Source organism: Poecilia reticulata, chromosome 20, assembly GCF_904066995.2.
Source record: "Poecilia reticulata chromosome 20, P_reticulata-male-v2, whole genome shotgun sequence".
In the NCBI taxonomy this organism is placed as follows: domain Eukaryota; kingdom Metazoa; phylum Chordata; class Actinopteri; order Cyprinodontiformes; family Poeciliidae; genus Poecilia; species Poecilia reticulata.
The window spans coordinates 2,968,760-2,990,104 of record NC_088849.1 but is presented as its reverse complement, the minus strand read 5'-3'; the positions used below and the strand labels follow the sequence as shown (position 1 = coordinate 2,990,104).

The 21,345-nt window shown below is 41.1% G+C and overlaps 1 protein-coding gene across 5 annotated transcripts in view; it reads left to right on the top strand.

The window, feature by feature from the left end:
- The window catches only part of arhgap12b (Rho GTPase activating protein 12b), a 59,130-nt gene that overhangs the window by 17,320 nt on the left and 20,465 nt on the right, over nucleotides 1-21,345 (top strand). Inside the window, exon 1 of one of the 5 annotated variants that reach the window (XM_081601497.1) lies at nucleotides 20,385-20,536. The exons of the other annotated variants lie outside the window; for them this stretch is intronic. Coding sequence (XP_081457623.1) covers nucleotides 20,450-20,536 — 87 coding nt within the window. The 5' untranslated portion in view covers nucleotides 20,385-20,449. Of the gene's footprint in view, nucleotides 1-20,384; nucleotides 20,537-21,345 lie in introns of those variants that run through there. 5 annotated transcript variants of the gene reach the window in all.

The window sequence follows — 21,345 nt, the reverse complement described above, 5'->3', positions numbered from 1 at the left end:
GAAGGTTAATGAAGGCTGACGGTGCAGTGGGGATAAATCTAGAAGGATTTAGAGTTACCAAGGTAGAGCAAGCACCTTTTTAACCCAAAGGAAGAAGAGTAGACCTGATGGGGTTCTTTAAGCAGATTTTCATTTTTTTATTCCAGCCTGCCTGCACTTTTCATGTTTCCATATTAATGAGTAACAAAGTGATTTGACATATTTTTAACATTATCAAATATTGTTTAGATTAAATTAACAAAAAAAAAGTTAAAATCCCTCAGCTTGGGGTAGCTAACTGACACCACTGCCCAAAAATGATCGGAGGGATTGTTTTAACCCTCCATCTCACATTATAATACAAACATGACAAAACAAATGTGATTGAAATGCTGAACCTCACTCAAATTAATCACATTTTCTCATATGTGTTCAGCTTTGTTTTGTGAGGAAGAGAATATGTTGGACTAAATTTCAAAATCGGACTAAATCTAATTACAAGACTGGACTAAATATTAAAAGTCCATGAAAGTGGGACGCAAATTAGAAAGACATTATTATCCCAGACTTGCTTTAAATGTATGGTTTCCAAAACAACTGATCACCAGGTATTTTATAGGATGAAAATAATACAGTAGGTATTAAACATCCCTATTACCAGGATACATTAGTTTCACTAGGACTACTTTCTGTGTTTTGTACATATTGGGCCATCAAAGATCCAGGGGAATATCAGGGAGATTTCGGTTCTTCCAAATATAAGAGCTGCTAGTAGAATATTGTTTTCCATGGATTAAACCACAGGGACAGAGCAGCCTCCACTAACATAACTATCTGGAGGAGTGTTCAGACTTCACTTGATAAGCTTCATGCACCAGCAGCTGTGGGACAGAGAAGTTCACAGGTCAACCCGATGCCCAGACAAGAAGCCCCCACATTCTACAATCTTCTTACAATTCCGGATTAAGGGGTTGTATACAGTACATTCCTGTGTTAATACACACCGACCCACCCCCAGGTCCTGTTCATCAGACACCAGCATGTCTCAACCTTTCTTATCCTGTTGGACAATGTGCTTATCTCGTCTGTCTCAATAAAGCCCCTTCCAACACCTCTCACCCCTTCTTTTATTTCCCATATCTTTCATCACTTACTCTCAGTGGGGGCATTCCCAGACTCATTGTCAGCTATGACTAAAACAGAAATTGGATGGCATCAATTGTCAGTTTTAGAAGTTAAAGCAAGCAAAAAATATGTACCTCAAAAAGTGGAAACAGTCTTCCTTATCACCACTCGTGGGGGTATAACTAATCAGCATGAAGGAAGATGAATCCTGCCCCTGGATTGGCTGCTTGAAGGCAAGTCAATAATGTATCCAATAGCATTGTGTTTTGGTATTTAAACTTTCCAAGTGGCATTTTCTGTGGAATATTTAGATATCCTTTATGGAAAAAATCAGGAATTTTTTTCAGTCTATTTGCAAATAATTTGAAGTCAAGTTCCACAGAAAAATTTGTAAATGTGTGAATCATTGGTCCAAACACTTAATTGTATGTTATTACCTAATTCTATAATATTAGGTAATATTAGGGATGCAATGGTACACGAAAAGTTGATTCAATATGTTTGTGGTACATTTCAATGAAAAAAAAAAAAGTTTATGTTGAACAATGGAAAAAATTACTTCCTGAGAATAATTTGATTTGATGACATTGCCCAAGTATTTTAGAAAATCTGCATTATAAAAGCTGACTGGAGATTTGTTTTGATTTTCTCTTCATTAATAACACTAAACCTTAGGTAAGGTATGAGTGACATTTTACTGCTTTCGAAGCACTAACTTTTTAAAACCTTGTTATGCCTTAAGCTGCCACAGTTTTGGGAAGTTTAAATGACTTCCTCCACATCTTCCATTGTTAGTTTTTTTAAATGGGTGAAGAGCTGCTGCTCAGTTTCAGCTCCTTTTCGAGGCCTCATTCACCACATCATTCCTCTTTTGTTTCTCAAACAAAACCCTGAGTAATAATTGAAAGGCGAGTAATCTGGAGTCCTTAGAACTGAGCATGATGTGGCTGTTTGGGTCAGGACCCTTCTTTCAGTTAAAGGAGCTGTTTGTTATTGATGTGCCAGCCCATCCACAGGTTCTTCAGACGCTGCCGCTGAAAGGAAAGTGTGTTTGGAACCATGGTTACACATTCAAATCAGGCAGTAGCCACTTTATTGCACATGGGGGTTGTTTCGACTCACGATAGCAATGTGAAATGTGACTCTCTTACGTCTGTGGTAACACACTTTAGAGATTTTCAGATTAGGAAACTTGGATTGCAGCAAAAAGGTCCTGGGTTCAAATCATAGCCTAATCCCAGTTATCCATAATACTCTGTCTTGATTTGGTTTTGTACTTGTACAGCGCCTTATCAAGACCACAGGACCACAAAGTGCTTCACATTCACCCAGTCACACCCACACCCACACACTGAGGTGGCAAGCTATGAGAAAGTAGCCTTGGGGTAGTCTTAGATTTGCATTGTCTAGGAAAAGCTTGACTGATGCATCTCAAATTTATAGATATGGAAGAAAACATCATGTGGAGTAGTTATCTGGCAACAAAGTGAGGTAGTGAGTGGTTCTCGGATGTTGGGGGGTTAATATACTCTTGAACATGCTGTAGGAACATCTCTAAATCATCTCAATGGCTCATTTGGGCCTGTTTTCAGTGTCCCTTTGTCACTGTGACGCAAAACCCACTGACCTTATTAGAAACTGCTATTGAAGTAGCAGCCATGGTTTGGATGCCTATCAGCACCCCTCAGCAGGAGAGGACCATCTCTTGGCTCTAGGTTACCGACTGCCCCATTTCTTGCCATTGGCCGGCACACATTCTGTCAATGGCCCCATGGACAGTTTGGCAGGCAGAGCTGAGCTTTACGTGCTCTCGCTGTTTCCACAAAACAAAGGCGGCAGTCTTGTTAATGTGGCAAAACATGCCCAGTGGAAATTGAATTGCTTTCTACAGAAGCAGCTCTGTAACAATCAATTTGCCCACCAGGACCCATTTATGGGTCACCCTGAGGACAACTGAGATGAGGCCCCTCTGCTCAGAGGTATTGGAGCCTGTTGCTGTATAAGAGTGGGCTCTGCTACTACTGTCAGTACAATCATTTCTTTCCACTGATTTGTAGCGACGCCATCACAGATGAATCAGACCCTCTGGACAGGTTGTGAATGGCAGCAGGCGCCTGTTTTGATGAGCGAATCGTGAGGCTGTTCAGAAGTCACTGTGTGGTCATGTTTTTTTGTTATGGAATGCTGGTTATGATAAACCCGTTTCTCTAAATGTGTGATGGGCCTGTAGAGATGACAAGGCAGCCTTCTCTGTAGCAGGGACTGCACGGACAATGCCTTTGACAGTGTCTGGGCTCGTACTGGAACTGTCGTCTGGGAGGATTCATAGAATGATGGGAGCAGTGGGAAGGCTGGTCAGCTTGCCAGTCTCTGGGCTGTGGGCTGAGTGATCCATGACCCGTGACACAATGCATCTTTCTGTCACTGCCTCTCCACCCCCAACTCGCACAGCTGAGCACCCTGAGTCATGGTATGTGGGCCAATGGGTAGAGGGGCCAAAGGTTTAGATATGTCCTTTTAACTCTGTGTGTGTGTGTGTGTGTGTGTAGATGTGTGTGTAGCCTACTAGCCTGCTTTCCTTTCCTCTACGTCGCCTTAGGTTGTCGTTATTACTAATCTTCAAAGACAAACGCCCTTCACAAGTTAACATGGCCTGTAGCAACGTTTGCTACTTATTTGTTGTGTTAGCCTTAGATCATTTTGCTAAAGGAAATAATAATTTAAACCAAGATTAGATTTCTAGACAAATATTTGGCAAGGATTGTTTTTGAAGATTATTTTGTAATAAATAACTACGGTGCTCTTGGTTAATCGAAAATGTTAATAAACTTCAAACATGAATGTCTCAGGAAGTGAGCTTTTGGCCTTTTTAGGAGAATATCTACATGTATAAAATTATTGAGCAACTATTATTGTGATTTTTATGCAACCATAATTTCTGAGTCAAGTTTAGGTGAGGAAGGGGGATCACATTATACATTGTTCATTTTGAACAGCTTTACTGGCTAACCACGCAGAAGAGTCCTTGGATGAATGTGATGGACCTCATTGTCTTTCTGAAAGATGCAGAAATCTTCCGCTATCTAACATAACTTTGAACCTTCCTGTTTGAAGATGATGTTACTGTCTCCCGGTCCTTTAAAATACCAGGCACTCCACATCATACATTTATCTTTTATTCTTTTCTGGCTTCGTAGCCTTTCTGTGCTCACTACAGTTTTCTAAGACTTGTCTTGGGCTTTCACAATCCACCAAATAGTTTTGAAATATTAGCGGCACCTATTTTTGTCTGCTTGGCCAATTAAACTGGATCAAATACAAATCTTGTTTTCATTTTAATTTGCCACAGCTAAAAAATGAGGTCTGAACCAACATAACCTGCTGGTGGCCTATTGTTCAGATCAGTATTAGAAAAGCAGCATTTTTTTTGCTGCTTTATCCCTATAGAGATACCTTTCACCTCAAGCTGAGGGAGCACACACTCCTGCTTCTCTGTGTGTAGAGTGGTTACGTGTGTGTGTGGGTGGCTGGGTGTGTGTGTATGTGTGTGGTGTTAATTACAGGCTGTGGGTTGACCGTTTCCGTTTCCAATGCTGTAGGTATTTCATGTTGAAGTGGTACTTGGCCTACAGCTTTGCTGTGGATTCACTCAGCACTGTGATAACAATTTGAAACAGGAAGAAGCTAATAATTAAAACCCATACTCCCATTCTGAATGGGGCCATCTGCAAACCTTCACATCTCTTCCAGAGGCACAATGTGCTTCTCCACAGGCCTGACAGATTGGAGTGCAGGAGCAGCAAGGAGGAGGATGTGTGAGGAATTCTGCCACTCACAGCTCCAGGGTGGCAGGGTGGCTCTTATCTGGGTTACATTCTGGAGATGGAGAATGTGGAGCTTTAGTTGATTAAGGCTGAGTTATAGCTATGTTTGTGCAGTCGTCTCCAAAAGAAACTTCATCAAGGGATCATAAAGGGTTTTCTCCAGAAAACTTGCTAAACCCGGTGGTAGGGGTGCTCGGGCACAAATGAATTAAAAAAAGGTTTAACGTTGACGGGGATTTGAAAATGCTACCAGGTATTTATGTGTTATTGAAAAACACTATTAACGATTCCTAAACACCAACTATAAAGTCTGAAAAAGGCAAACATTAAAACCACTAATAAATTAACAATGCTTAGCATGGTGGGGATGCAAATAAAGCCTGGCGGCCTGCCAGGCTTAAAATACACTGTTTGAAAACCTGATCATATAAAGGCGAATCTACTCATGTAGTGCATTTTGAGTGAAGGTGAAGCACACGATCCATGCTGAATAAAGTTAGGTTTATAGTTGACGCATTGAACTAGGCAAGAGGGAGCGAGCGCACGGCAAGTGCGGCATTCCACCACTGCTCTCAATTTTTGGAACTCTGTGCACCACCGTTCGGTCTAACTGGACTATGTGGAAAGTACTCCTACAGAGCAGGTTCAACTGAGCTGGCATTTATACATTCTCTTCATGAGGCCTCATTTTCAAAGAATACTGCGCTAACATATATGTTTGCGCGGTAAACATGTATGCCACATCACTTGTTTGGCAAATGTAACTTTTAAAACTGCAATTGTAACGCAACCTTTACAAAAATTTTCTGCAGCATGTAAGAGCAGGGACAATGCGATTTGTCTTAGCCCAGTTCAATATATATGAAATTTATATGAAATCATGCTATATTATCATGTTAAGTTGTATTGTTTGACAAATTCTGATTATTTTTTATAAACTTGCTTGAATATTTATAACACTAAATTAAGATGAAATATTTTTTTTCTTTTCTTTGTATATGTATTTATGACTCCAAATTAAGTTAAAAAGCAAATACTATTTTGGTAACCAACAATTAACTTAGACATAATGATATTCAGCACGATGTTTTTTTTATGGTGCTAAAAGGGAAATTATTATAATATATGCAGCCATCATCAATGTTTCTCTGCCATAACAGCAATATTAATATCTTGTATAACTATTGGTCAAAATTTTCATCTTGGTGCGTCCCTAATGCAAACTCTGATGCTCACACTGCTTTTTGCCATCGCTCTGCCGCTTCTGCCTGCGGCTGAAGACGAAATGCTTCTGTGAGATTAAAGCATTCCTCTATGTATGCTATGATTTTTCAATTAACTTCATTTCTTTGAGGTTAACAACCAGATGTGCCATAACTTGCATGCTTAGCAGCTTCAAGAAGCTCTCGCCCTGTTTTCCCTTAATGTCATCAGGAGTTTTAGTGCAGACAGAAACACGTGTCTTTGTCTCTTCCATTTATCTTTCTACAGATGTAACACAGAAGACCGAGGCACCGACTCCGAGCTAGCAGAAACTTTCTGCTCACATCACTGGTTGTTGGGCAGCAGCAATAATTTATGCGAGGTCATTGGGTTAAAATTCAGAATGTAACAGAGTTAGCTATGCTGATGATGGCCTATTAATGAAGTATTTTAATCAGTAGCACATGGCTGCAGCTTCCCTGTCGAAAACCTGAGGAGTCAGTGAAGTTGTAGTTATTTTTTTTTGTCAGACATAAGTTCTGTATTTGGCTTCATTTTTATTTTATAATTAATGAAGGTTGAATCTGATTAACTCTAAAACTAGAGCTGCACAGATAAGTGGAACAGCCGATAAATAGACCCAATTTCCTTAATTTTGGGTGATCGGTCAACACTTATCCACCGATCTTATATCCCTCCACAAACGTCTGAAAATTAGCCACTGTCCCATTTTTCTCTTAAATGAGAGGACTGACTGACGGACCAGCCCACCAGGTCATGTCTGGACATGTGCAGTTAACTGTTACTGCCTTAGCAACTGTGTTGATATATTTAGCAAACACAGTTATTCTAAAATAAAGAAAATTGGCCAAAATCGATGGTCGGCATTGACCATCGATTTTGGTATGATCAGGCTCTGCAGGTTTTACAGATCAGTGATCGGCCAGAAAACTTCAATTGGAGCACCTCTACCTAAAACTGAAAGGAGTGTTACTGTTTTTTCCCGACGAGAATAATGAGAGTAATATGTTGATAAGATTGATAAAATACTCACCCTTAACACCCTTCCCAAAATCCAATCTCAGTAATGATACTTTGATACTAAGATTGAGCATTCAGGATAAGAACTCTGTAGTAAAATCTGTTTTTGTTTGAAGAAATACCAGAGAAGTGAACTGGTTGCCGGGTTTGTTAATGGATGAAATTTGTTAGTGGATTAAATTTGCGTCCTGCATCTTCTTGTGTGCAGCTTTGACCCTTCAGTCTGTATTTAACCTGTGACTGAGCTGAAGGGCTTTGGACATGATGGTCAACATTTTCCATTGAACGCCCATATTCATAATCCTACTTAGAGCGTGAGTAGCTCAGGACGGAAATAAATGTGTCACTTGTTGCTTTCATTGTTGCAAATCTAACATGGATAGATCACTTCTCATTTGGCATTTTAAAAATATGCAAGAGAAATTCCAATATTCACTCTTGCTTGGAATTCCTTGTTACAAGTTTGTATTGAGCTGCTGGCTAAACACAGATCCCATAATCTGTGAGGGATGAAAAAAATGTATACCTCACTCTTGACATCAAAAGACTTGATCAATGTTCTGTGTTGTCGTTTAAAGTCTCAGACTGGATGTCTCTGTGCACTCATAGTGGCGTATCGGTGTCACTTTCCACAGAGAAACAACACAGCATCAACTTTCTTATGAAGTCGTAACGTCACCTGGCCAGAAAACTCCTCCCTCCTAATCTTAATCTGCCACGCACAGAACGAGGAAGGTAGCGGTCATCGTCTTCATCTGTTCTTGCTGACCTCCGGCTGCTCGCTTTGCTCTCACACGCAGCTGGTGACTCACCCCTCCACCCTTCCCAAAATCAAATCTCTGTAATCTTCTCCCGACACCCGTCTCATGTAAACGCGCACTGTGGGTTTCGGTGACTGCCGACTGAGGGCTCTCGGATGCGATCTGCGGTGAAAAAGCGCCTTTCGGCTTCTCTTCCCCAAGCGCTGCAGATGCGCCGAGCTGTTGCTGGTGTGTTTGTTGGTCGCAGTTGGAACTGATTTAACCGTACCATCTGTCACTGTAAGTGGACCGTGTGAACTGCAGAAGTTGTGACCCAGGGATCATGACCTTTGACCTGTTCATGGCCCTAAAGCACGGCCACCCTTCAAGCTATCCCCTTGGACTCTTTCTGTTTGTTTCTCTTCATCGGGTTCCGTATTTTCTTTGCCTCTCTGTCTCTGAAAGGCTCAGGTCATTCAGCTAATGAGAGCTGCTATTTAAGGCCAGCTCCACTGCCCTAAATAGATCCCTCTAGATCCCTTAATCATCTACGGAGAGCCCCTCCTTTTCAGTGTGGTGAAGTTCTGAATGCAGCGAGACTTTGCCTGCCACGTACTTGCACGGGACGCCTGTGTCCCCCCAACCCTGCACCGACTGGTGTCCTGGGAGCTGGGCCATGTTTTCATACCTGAGGAGCCCTCAGTATATTGTGAGTAGCTGGGTTTGTGCTGTCCAATGGAAAGCTCAGTGGAAGTGAATGTGTGGAGACTTGGGCTACTGGGCTGCTAGATAAATAGAGCAGGTGTTAGCGGGTGTTGGTCATTGTCACGATAGCTGACACGGTCTGCTACAGTTTTACTACTGAGTCATTTATATGTTCAGTCACTTTTCTTTCTATTTTTATGAATTGTTTTTCTGTTTAGTTAATAGATTGTTGTATCAAAATACTTTTTAAACAATTGGCATGTACTCTATTTTAAAAGAATTTGTTTTAGCTAATTAAGGAAACTAGCTAAGCCGAAAGGTAGGGGCACCAGCGGCCCACTGTATTTTTGTGTAAAAGATGTTCAAAGTTGTAAGGAAATTTCAATATATTTGTAAAAAATACAAATAAAATGCACAATGTTAATTTTTGCACTTCAGTTAGATCTTATGTTAATCAGCCAGTGGCTCTTAAAACAAGATATGCAATGCTAAGTGAGTATTTGTATGCTAAACTAAACATTCTTATGGTACAAATATAAAATGTTTAATTTTATTAAGTTTTCTTGTGTTTTCCTAATATCTTGGTGTAGTATTTTGATTTGCTGGTTTTGATTGGTTGTTATTTATACAAACAAAGGCAGGATTTGCAAGGAATTCTCCAGATGAAAAATACTTGTCTGTGATTGGCTGGCAGTATGGTTCGTTCACATTAACTTTGTTGAGTTGCAAGTGTGCATGCCATAACGCACACTGAGTGAGCATGTGTGACACATTATTCTTTGTTCACAAAGATGCATGCACTCACATCAGCCTCACTGCTCGTTCAATGGAAACCTAGCAACTAACTCAGCCTTTATAGTCAAGCTTTAAGAGGTTTGTGTATGAGTCAAGTAAGCGGTGTTTTTTTAATTCTCGTCGTGTACAATGATTCTCCAAAATGACAGCCTTCATAAATGCGCCGGAACAGCCAAACCTACTCTGCAAGAACACCTTCTCAATGGACCATTTTAAGTGAAAGTGACGCGTGCGATTCAAGATGATTTCAGTGCGACAACTAAATCTGTCTTTAACACTATTACTGTTGTATAAAACAAAACCTATTTAAAATAAATGCTTAGGAAACCTTGGCCAGAGGGTATGTCACACTGTGTGTGTTGGAGAACTTCTATCCATCTATCTATTCATCCAATAGCTACATTCGGTTATCCTTACAGGAGTGTACTGGTTGGGAGAGAACACTCTCTGTAAAAACAGCGCTATAAATATTTTAAAACAAAGTTTTATGCTTTCTTTAGAATCTGTAAACAGCGACTTTGTGCGTCTCAAGAAAGTATGGAAATTGTTTTATTGTCCGACTATGTAGAACTACCTTTTGCTGCAAATACAAGCTACAAATCTTTTGGAATGTTTCTGTACCAGCTTTGCAGATCTAGAGACTGAAATTTGTACCTGTTTTGCTTTCTGAAATGACTAAAACTCAGTCACATTAGCTAGAAATCACCTGTTTACATGGGTTTTCAATTCATGCTATCGACATTCAGTTGGATTTAAACTTTCTCTAGACTTTCACTGGGCCATTCTAACACAGAAATAAAGTTCTGGTCTAAACCATTCTATGGTCGTTTCGGTTTGGTTTTTGAAGGGGTCAATATTGGGGAAAAGGTTTAAATTCCCATTGGGATAATCTGGCATTGATACATTTAACAAAACAAAACCCAGATGGCATGAGTGTGGATGAGCTTGTGTAAACTTCAGGTTTAATTATTTAATTTTCTTTGTGGGAAACTTTTCTGCTGGAGGTACTGAAGACCCTTTTACCATAAGTCACACTTTGATGACAGAAAACACCAACTAGCAAAGCACAGGCCATAGCAAAACACACCAGAAGCCTTCAAAACTCAGACTGAAGGTTGTGGTTTTGCCTGTAATTTCTGGCCGATTTCTGGAACCAATTGACCGGCGCTTGTTTACTGTAGTAGCTAGCCTCAGCTGGCTGCCTGAACCTGCAGGGAACAGTGGAAGTTGATGACTGTTTTCAGTAATAAGCATGAAGAGGAGCTGACCTTCATCTCACTCGGGACCAAAAGCAGTTGAACCTGAATGGTCTGCTGACGACTGTCTGCGAACACGGCGTGTTCAACCTGAAGGTGCTGTCACATCCCATAATATCAACTCTCTGCTTCCTGTGCGCACAGATGATTGAAGCGTCTCTTTAAACTAGAACACGTAGAGGTTCTTTCCCTCGGCCATGTTTGTCACACCAGCCTCCTTAAGAAAGAAAGATGGAGAACACAAAGGTACAGCTTACAAACACCCACTCACCCCGGGCCCCCTCCTGGTCGTCTCCACAGTAACAACAGTCGGCTCCACCTTATGAGGTGTCATTACTCTCTATTGTTCCCTTCCTTTATTCCTGTTTCTGGACGTTTGCGTCCTTTAGACTAGGTAAATAAACTCTTGTGACACCTCTCACCTCTCATCAACCGTCCCTTACAGTGCCCCCCTCCCTCTTGTCCACCTCTCCTCTTGTCATCGCCAGACAGCCAGCTGTTGTTATTGGCCTGACTGACTATTGTCTTGCTCTGTACCAAGAGCTCTTCTGTCTCAGGCTGTCTCTGCACTTCATGGGTCGCAGCACCAATAGACCCTCAGACACACGGCAGAGCCGGGGCACGTCACACCCCGACACACTCTGTGAGTCACTAGCTACGTTTCCATTACAGATGCACACATCTTTGTCTATAATCTGCTAGTGTTGGAAAAAAAATAAATACAATTTTGCAATTGCCGTGTTGCCATTAAATAAGAAATGAAATTGAAATCACACGATTAAGATTGTTCACATGAAAAGTCATTAAAAATCACGGCTGTGACGGATGTAAGCACTTATGAGATATATTCATAAACAGGTCATGGTGCTAGCGCTAATAATCTATTAGCAAATCAGAGTAGAAGTCTGCGTCTTATTCAGGCATCAGACCAACAAGCCTGGGAGCAGCTAAGTGTGCGACGTTTTGGGGAAATTGTCTGATTTTACAGAACAGCAACTGATTCAACACGTTGGAGTGACACACAACTTCTGATTGAACTGTGTGATGCTGCGAGAGCTCTGGTGGAGCCAGCTGCACAATGTCCGAAAAAAACAATAAAAATGTCAAACTATTATTGATCACATACCTAAAGATTTCCACTTTGCTTTTCTGAATATCGTTGAGAGATGTTAAGATATTTTTTTCCAAGTCAATCTGAAGACTTTCACCCCAATTTTGGACATCAAATCCACAACATCTAGGTCTCCTCTGACATGCACAGCGACTGTAGTGTCTAACTCACTATTCACTACGTGAGATAAAAACTGAGGACTTGAGTCTCACACCAGGAGTCCAAGTGAAGTCTCAGATCTTCATGGCACAAATCTTCCTCATGTTTGAAATCTTTTGAGTGCGACTCGAGTCGAAGTCTCAATCCCGAGTTGCCATCTCTGTTATCTAGTTACCTAACCTTGAGGAAATTCTTCTTGTGACTAAATCTCATTGGTTAAAAGAAAATAAGAACCCCGACAGACTGCATCATGTCATTGTGGTGAATTGTAGCTTTGCACTGAATTTTCTGAAGAATAAAAGCAGGACTCTGAATTGGCCCACATCTCTTCTCGGATCACTGCGATCGGTTCCAGCGACAAAAGTTTCTGATCGTCCATCCATGCGTAGAATAGTGTAATCAGAACCTTGCAGAGGAAGACGCGTCTCCCGTCTACACAGGCAACCATGGAAACGGCTTGAATGCATTTCTTATGTGGACAGAAACTAGAATATCAGAGAGAAAAACAACATGCTTGTTTAGCATCTGTGCCTTGCGTGTTCGCCACATCCAGGCCTTCTCCTGCATCAACCGACTTGTTTATTTTAGCATCCATTTACTTAATTTCCTTCTTTCTCCATTTTTACATCCAAGCTCTTCAGCGATGTGACTGTAGTTGAGCCAAGAAACTGTCGGTAAGCTTTCTGACTCATCCTCTTATTTTCTTCTCGGTTGCTCAGGATTTACAGGAAGTTCTAATTCCATTGTAAACGGAAGAAGCTAAAAAATCCCATACGCACCTGCTGGCTAAAGTCTTCAAAACATCTTTAAAACAAGCTGTCCTGATTTCACCACTTATTGTGATCTTAACAGTTTGTTCTTTTGTTCATTTCTTTTCATTCTTTATCTCAAAAACTGACATGTGGAGACCTGGTAAATACATAATGTAGAGAGACAGTCAACAGACTTTAATAGTTTAATGAGTTCGAATGCCACAGTTAGCTTACTTTACACACGTCTTTGAAAACCAAGTGACCGCAAACTGCCATAAATATTATTTATGACGTTATTGGATGAGCCAAGTATGAGACTAAGCTCACAAAATTGCTACATAATTAGAATATTTTACCTTCAGAAACTGTATTTATTTCATATTTTTAACATAATTGACATTATTGACGGCTTCAAGATTTTAAACGATCATAAGTTTTTGAGTCTTTTCACTTGAATTCAGCTCTACAAATGTTCTTCAGTCTCAGAGTTGTTTTCCAGCAGAAAACTTTCAAACTGGATTTTCTAAAAGCAGATGGGTGAAGGTATCTGTTGCATGTTTGTTCTGGGATTAGATGTAAACATTCACATATGGATGGATGTCATCTATTGCTTGTGTAAAGTTTTTTTTTCACAAATGAACCAACTGTTAGAGTGTAAATATGTTTATGAAGGAATTGTTTTTAATTTCACCAGAATAATTATGATTTTGATGGAGCGGTCCTTCTCTACATTCTATCTCTGTTTTTCTCGCCTCCACCAATCCCCAGAGATCTCTGCTTCGCTCAGTCGGTTTTCACGTAAACGGAGCAGATTTCAGGAAATATTAATGAACTGCTAAAACCACAGCAATACTGGTGAGAAGATGCTGGCGGGCTTTTTCCTACATGTGCTTAGAGTACTTTTTAAGGAGTTGTTCTGCCTGCGGATGTTATCTACAGAACAGAAGAATTTGAAATGCATCAAGTATGAAGAAGCGACACTAGAAAAACTGTGCCTGATCCATAAAGGCTGATCTATTGTGCCCTGAGCAACATCAGGCTTTATTATGTATTTCACGTTATATTTAGAATCCCTAATTGCACTTTCTGAACCATTTGAAAGGTTTGTTACAGTTTATTTTTGCATGTTTGATCAAGGTTTCTTATTTTATTTTACATTGGCTGTTACACTTCTAGCTACATTGACTGAACAAATGAAGGTTATGCTGATTTTACATGTCTGACCTGCTTGTGAAGCTGTCGGTGTGTTTCAGTGTGCTCTACTGGTGCAGAGTTATCAACTAAATTCATAGTTAAGCACATTTGTGTCTGTTTAAAATAAGAAACGTTTGAACTAAATTCAGCACTGATTTTCTGTATTGGATCCTTATCAGCTAATACTAAACCTCAGATATCGGTTTAGTATCTGAGGTATCAGTATCGGAAGTGAAAAAGAGTGGATTGGTGCATTCCTAGTCTGTAATTAAAAACACAACGGTAGACGTCCTAACTTTGGCTTTTTTAAAACTAAGCTTCAAGATTTTAAACATTTATAAATCTTTGAGTCTTTTCACCTGAATTTCCCTTTTTGGTTGATTCGCCCAACAGGCCACATCTGCCAATTTAGTGACTTCGTCTCTATATTTAGCAGTTTTTTTTTAGACAAAAAAAAATCTGAATCTCGAGATTAGGGTTTTGAAAGGTCGATGATCGGCTAGAAGACTGCAATCTTTACACAACTAGTTTTGATGGTTCAGGAACTCCACAACCAGACAGACCAATGGAAACACTGTAGGGTCTACTGAGGTCTTTCTGTTAGTAGGCCTGTAGTCCTGAATTATGGAATATGATTAAATGAGTTATTTCTTGCATAAGATGTGCCATTGCAGACATACAGGATTTAGGAGCAAATACATAAAACAGTTTAATGACTAATTTTTAAAGTGTGATTTATTTAGCGACTTTTCAGACAAAAAAAAAAAAAAATCTGCACTGGCTAAAATTTTGTATTTTCAATGATTGGTGATCAGCCAGAAAACTGCACTCGCTGCTCTAAAAACACAAGTAGAACCTTTAAGTGACTTCATGAAGGTCCACTCAGGTTCCACCAACCAGCCAATCAGTGGAAAGTGAATAACACTAGAGTAGCTTGAACCAATGAAGCTGAAGGTATTAGGACAAGATTAGCCATTAGCTGGGCTGCTGAGCACTCAGCCACTGCTCCAGGTCCGTTCTCCTGATAAAAAAAGAAAAAAGAGAGAGAAATCTGGAAGGCAAATAGTTCCTGAAATACAGTTCCTGATCCATTAATAGCCAGAGCCGAGGGCGGGCTGATCAGACGGCAGCTGCTAACGTCTGTCGCTGCTCTCTTCTTGCCTTGTGCGGCGCACTGCAGTCATCCGGTCTGCGAAACCGATAAACGGAGAAGGAACAGGCACACCATCTGCCGTAACATTCATTAGCCGACTTCTCCCAGCGTGAAGTGTCAGGATGTGAAGTGTAACGTTCAGCGCCGTAAGGAAGGCGCAGTGTGTCGGGCCCAACACTGCCACTGAACCCCCACAGAGTCTTTGTGCTCACCCAAAAGGAGAAATAAAAAGTTTAATTTGAAGCCTGTCTCATTAGAGAAGGTGAAGTTTTTCTTTAGCCGTTCAGCATTACGTTTTTCCCCCCCCCGCCTGCTGGTAAACAGAACAAATAGTTGCTGTCAGAGTTCTGGCAGCTCATCTGATGCACAGCCAGAATTCATTCATCAGTGGCCTTTTCTGCAGGAGCCGCCTTGTCCTAGTCCACAGGGAACAAACTGCAGTGCAGATTTATCGTAACGTCCCACAAACTCTGACTGGTGGTCTAGCACAGATTCAGTCCACTTTCTCTCTCTGTCTCATGTGCATGTCAGTTTCAGCAGACGATGAACTAAGGTTTAAGTTTTCCTTTTGTTTACCCAAAAAGGAAAATAAATGTCATAATTCATATGAGCCAAGTATCTTCAGCGTTGTTGTTGTTGATGGCGGCACTGTGGGCAGGAAAGATCTAAAGTAACATTAGAGATTTGTTTCGTAAATAATCTATTAACAATCTAATTTTGTGTTTCAAGTTGGGAAAAACAACATGGCCTCCCAAGAATCTTCAAACTTGGGATTCTGGCTTGTGTTGCAAAATGTTTGGACACCGCTGGAAGACGCTCATGTCTCCTCGGATTGGCTGATAGACGAGTGCCAGCACCATGAATGAATTTTGAAAATCTTTTGAAATTGATTTTTAATGACATAGCGAGAGAACAAGCTTATTTGTGGAATTCTAACTTGATTTCTTATTGAAACATCGCAGTTGCAAATTTTTTATTTTTTTACATTGAAGGAAAACAGACACAGATTTGCACACATGTATAATGTAAATGCTGCTGCAGTGATTAAATCCTCCCAGGTAAAATCCTAGCTGGAAATAGCAGAGGTGTTGTCCCAGATTCCCACCGTTTTGTCTCCTCCTTCACAACATGCAGCGCAGTGCATCACACTGCGTCTTCCCCTAACCACAGTGTCTCCCAACATGCTGCAGGCTGAACGTGGCTACAGGCCCCCTACCCCCCAACCCGCATCCCGCTTCTTCCTCATTAACATTTCAAGAGGCGAGGCTTTGTTCCTCACCGTAAAACTCCTTCTGTTCCACCCACAGATGACACGAAAAGATCTGAAATGTCGCTCGAACAATTCCGACCCAGCATGATTCTCTTAAAGGATGTCATATGCGTCGTTTCCATACAAAAGCTTCAAGTCGCCTGTCAGTCATTTTCAGTTTTTTTTTGGTACAACTAACCCAGTTTGGCGCAGGCCTCTGAGCGAGTTCTTTCTCAGTCAGCTTCCAGCTCTTTAGCAGAGCCACCATGTTTTCTTCAGACAAAGTGACATTTTAGCTGAGCGTTATCAGCGCGGGACCGAAAGGTTAATTGCTCGCGTCTCTGTTAACTCAGCGAATCCTCTGGTACGTGAAATGAAAACATGCTGACTCACGCTCACACCAGAGTTTTCATCTTAGTTTTTTTTATTTTTTATTCTCTGCCGACTCTGCATATACGTACCAGATCCAATTATTGGCAAAATCCAAAACCGTATTTGACTTTCAGTGAGTAGTTCTTGCATCTCGGGGTTGGGGACCGGAGGGGATCGGTCGGTCGGCTTGTGAAGCACAGCGAAATGTGATGATTGCCGAGTCGGACAAATGTGGTCTGACTGACACTCAGCCATGTGGAAATGTAGGTTAATCTGGTCATATGGATGTGAACAAGGCCGCCATCAGGCCTACCTCCAGGAGCGGAGGGAGAGACTACAAAGGAGGAGGAAGAACAGAGGAAGGCTGGGCAGGATGAGAGGAAAAGGGCAACCTGAGTAAGGGAGCGGTGGAGGACAAAAGAACGGAGGGAGCAGGAGAAGATCGATGTGGCTTTTTGGAGGTTGAACCCACCCCCTACACACACACACACACACCCCTCGCAGCCTGGCTTCAAACGCTCCTCAGTGTGACTGCCAGATTGGCCGAGTGTCTCCATGGTCACGGGCACAGTCACCACGCTGTGGCACGCTTCCACTAACCTGCTTTTGTGAAATACAATTACACACAACACCCAGAGACACACACCACGGCTCAGGCTTTAACTAGAACGCTCACTAAAGTAGAGACACACTGATCTGATATTATCTCTATCGGGCCCAATATTGAAAATCATTCTAGATCGGATATCGTGACAGTGTGCCGGATCCATAAGCGCACATCTATTCAGTCTAATTCTATGCTTTGTGCTCTGAGGACGTCATGCTTTATTTTTTATTTTGCATCATATTTACAATTCTTAATAGCATTTTCTGAACCATTTGAAAGAAGGTTTGTTGCAGTTTATTTTTTATGTTTATTATTTATTTTCTATTGGCTGTTCTCCTAATCTCACTGACAGAACTAATTAAAGTTTTTACATGTTTGACCAGCTTGTGAAGCTGTTGGTGGATATAAATGTGCTGTGCAGAGTTATCAAATAAATCTGTAATTTATTTGATAAAAAAAAACAAATATAAAATGTTTGAAGTCAATCTGGCACTGTTTCTTGTTTTTCTGCACTGGATCGGTGTTGGCCAATACTAAACCAAAAATATTGGTATCGGAAGTGAAAAAATGGCATCGGTGCGCCTAAAGACTAAAGGTGCTACGTTACAGTTCAGTTCATCTAGAACTACATGAGTCTAATGAAAATGATCAGAGAAGCACTGATCATAATTTTGTAGCCGATTTCCAATCTCTGAATTTTCTAAAGCTTTGAAATGCTGCCAGCAGTTTTCATCGTTTACAGTAATTTTAGACTGCAGCTAATTATCTTTGTAGTCATGTATTTTATTGATTATTCCAAGGATTTATGGGGTAATGGGATAAAAGAAAATCATCACACCCTGCAGATTTTTCATTTGACTAATTAAGCTAATTTTACACAATGTTTATATAATGCTTATTTTAGAAATATATAAAAATGGCAAATAAAGAATTCATTTCCTTTTGAAAAATAACAAAATAAAAATTATTTGGCTGAAAATGCAGTGAAATGGTATTCCTTTAGGAAGTGCTGGAAAATTGGCATCTGTAGCTAAAACATTCTTTTTTTTAAAATTCTTTATTTATTGAGAAGATTACAAAAGCACATTTTCAGTCTGTGATCTAATACATTTCTTCTCCTTACATTTCCATTTGCGAAAGCAAAACAAAACAAACAAAAAACAACAAAAAGCAAACAGTAAAACAAAAAGGGGAACAAGGGAGTATTGTTTTGCAGAGCCATACTTTTATGTATGTAACTAAGTATATTGGAAATGGACACTTCCTGAAGGATGAAGCCTTTCTTTTTAAATTCTCATCAATTTAGTGAATATTGTGTTTGGTTGACATATGAGATCCATTTGGACCACAAGAAGATAAACTTATTCATTTGAAAACGAATTAGAAATGTTAATCTTTCCATCTGATAGATTTCATTAACACACTCGATCCATTCTTCTACAGTAGGAGGTTCAGGGAGGAGCCAGCGTCTGGTGACAGTTTTTTTTTACATGCCGTGTTTAATATTTAAAACAGATATTTTGCGTTATTAGGTAGACCTTCTGTGTCACCTAGAATAAGAATATTAAATTTAAAAGGTATTTTTATATTCAAGATATTTTCCAGATTTTTGTGTATTTCTTCCCAGTAATGTTTTATAATTGTACAGTCCCAAAATATATGCCAGTGGTTGGGTTCTGCGTCTCCACATTGCCTCCAGCACTTAGGCTCCGCCCTGGTATGAGAGATTTTCTGTTTCGGTGTTATAAAAAATCTAAGCAAGCACAGAACTGGATTCTGTGCGTTCAGCTGAGCAGGCAGTGGCCCCTGCACCGCTGCAGGGCCCGTTGTCATGCGCACACCGATAGGAAACCCTCCCACTCCTCTCTCCTCATGGCCACATTCATCACATGCAGACTTCCACCTGCTTACCAGCAAGCCCCGCTCTGTCCCGCCTCCCGCTCTGTGGGCACCACCTGCTGGAAGTAACTGGGAACTGCACCTCTCACACCCTGCTGCCCTCACTCTGACCTGTGCCTTTTTTTTCCACACAGAATAATTTATGGTTTAATTCACTGTGCACCGCCTGGAGGAGTGGTTTCTGGGGATGATACAGCAGCAGAGGGTCATTAGTTCTGAATGGGCCGAGGCAAACCTGGTAAGCATCAGGGATGCAGAGAGCTGAACAACGACCTTCATTGCTCCATTTACAAACCAGTCAGTTCCTTTGTTTTCATCTGCTTTTACATTCTCCATGCAGGGTGTGCCCACACATCCTCCCACTCACATAATGTGCTGTAATGTAGTTCAGCCTGCACCGACCTGAAGTCTGAAAATGATTGGTCATGGCCATGCTGGCATGCTGCTGCTGAAAACAAGACTAAACTATGTACTGAGCGGCGCATTTCATTCTATCGTTCCATCCGTCCCTCATTTATTCTTCCACTCCTGACTCCTCAGGTCCGCTCAGGTTCTAATTACCTGTCAGGGGCCGATGGACTCCGTCCACTGCATCGAAGCTTTCTGACACGTCTTGTTCTCCTCTTAATGTTTGCCTATAGGAAGATGCTCCGGGCAGAGATCTGGTCAGGCAGCGACTCAATCAAGATACCATGTTCTATGATGGGATGGATGAAGAGATAGATGGACACATATTTGGATAATAGGATGGATGCATGGTTGGATGACGGGATGGATGCGTGCATGACATTATGAAAACAAAACTGTGATAATATTTCTGAATATTCTGTGTAAATGGGCCTTAAAGCATACCAATTTGTCCAAATGAAGCGGTTAGAAGACATCTCTGTTTTCCGTTTTGCAGACAACTGATTCTTTTACTTCAGTTTTCAAGTTTTATTTCAGTCGGTGGTAAACTAATGTCTACCTCTCTCAATATGCATCCTTGTTTCTGAAAACCGTCGTTTCACAATCTCTCTTATAGTCCTTGTCTAAGGTCAACAACAACAGCACAATATCAGTGATATTAGTGATTAGTGGGTTGCCAGCACGTCTTTATAAAGGGACCTTGCAACACCACTTCCTCTTGTGTTAAATATGTGTGTGAAGTAATGAGATCCTCTTCCCCTCAGCCGCTGTCGCAACGAGGTTTAGAGTTTCCTCGCCTCCTCACCCGGAACATTTCAGAGCATTAGAGAAAACAGAAGCGTGTTCGCGTTTCGTTTGATGGCCGCCGAGCATCGCCATGCGCCGGGCGCTCAGTGTGTTCAGGGGCTACCGGAGAGCAGGGGAGGATGATGACGACGTGTTTGTGTGCAGCCCGGCATGCAAGGTGACAACCGTGATGCATAGAAATGCTTTTGTGTTTGCAGTTAGCCAGATTGGAAGTGTGCTTTGGTGCCCTGCGTTTGTCAGGCTGATCCAGAACCAGTCCACATCCCCTCAGGAGTCACGTCTCTGTGCCGTTCCGGTTGGAGAACTTTTTTTCCACCTCTTGCAGCCAGCAAAGCCTTTGAATCTCTGAAATCTGTTAAATTGTTTTCCAGGTAGTATTTATGTGCTGCTAACTGAGGCCTGACAGGCTAGAATTAAGGCGGCCACAGTCTGCCAGCGAAACACTTGATGTTGACATCAATTATTCATTTAGAGAAGTGTTCCCCGCAAGTGTCAGATGGTCTCAGCATATGGTGTGGACTTCTTTTGCTCATACACAGCCTTCTATTTATACATCGACTGCAACCTGAAACTAATTGAAGCCGTTTGTGTAGAAACGCTTCGGCCTTTGTTACTGTTTTTAACTTTCTTTTTCTGCCAGACTTTCTGATTTGATTTTGGGCCTAGTATCACTGTGTTGTCACCGCAGGTTTCCGTCCACTCCAAGTATACGCTGGAGCATCATTTGGTAACAGTTCTGTTACACTATTTTTCTTCTTCTTGTAACTCTGTATCTCTCAGTTTTTTCTTCTTGTTGCATTATTGTTTCTGCTAAACATTCCACGTAGTTTAGGATTTCCTGCAGCTTGCAGATGTTGAATTTTTCTGGGCTTTTTAATCTCCTCCTTACTTCCCATTTGGGCTGTGCTTCGCGTTGTGCAAGATTAGTGGAATTCTGTCATTTTACTACATTTTGTGCTCCGAAAA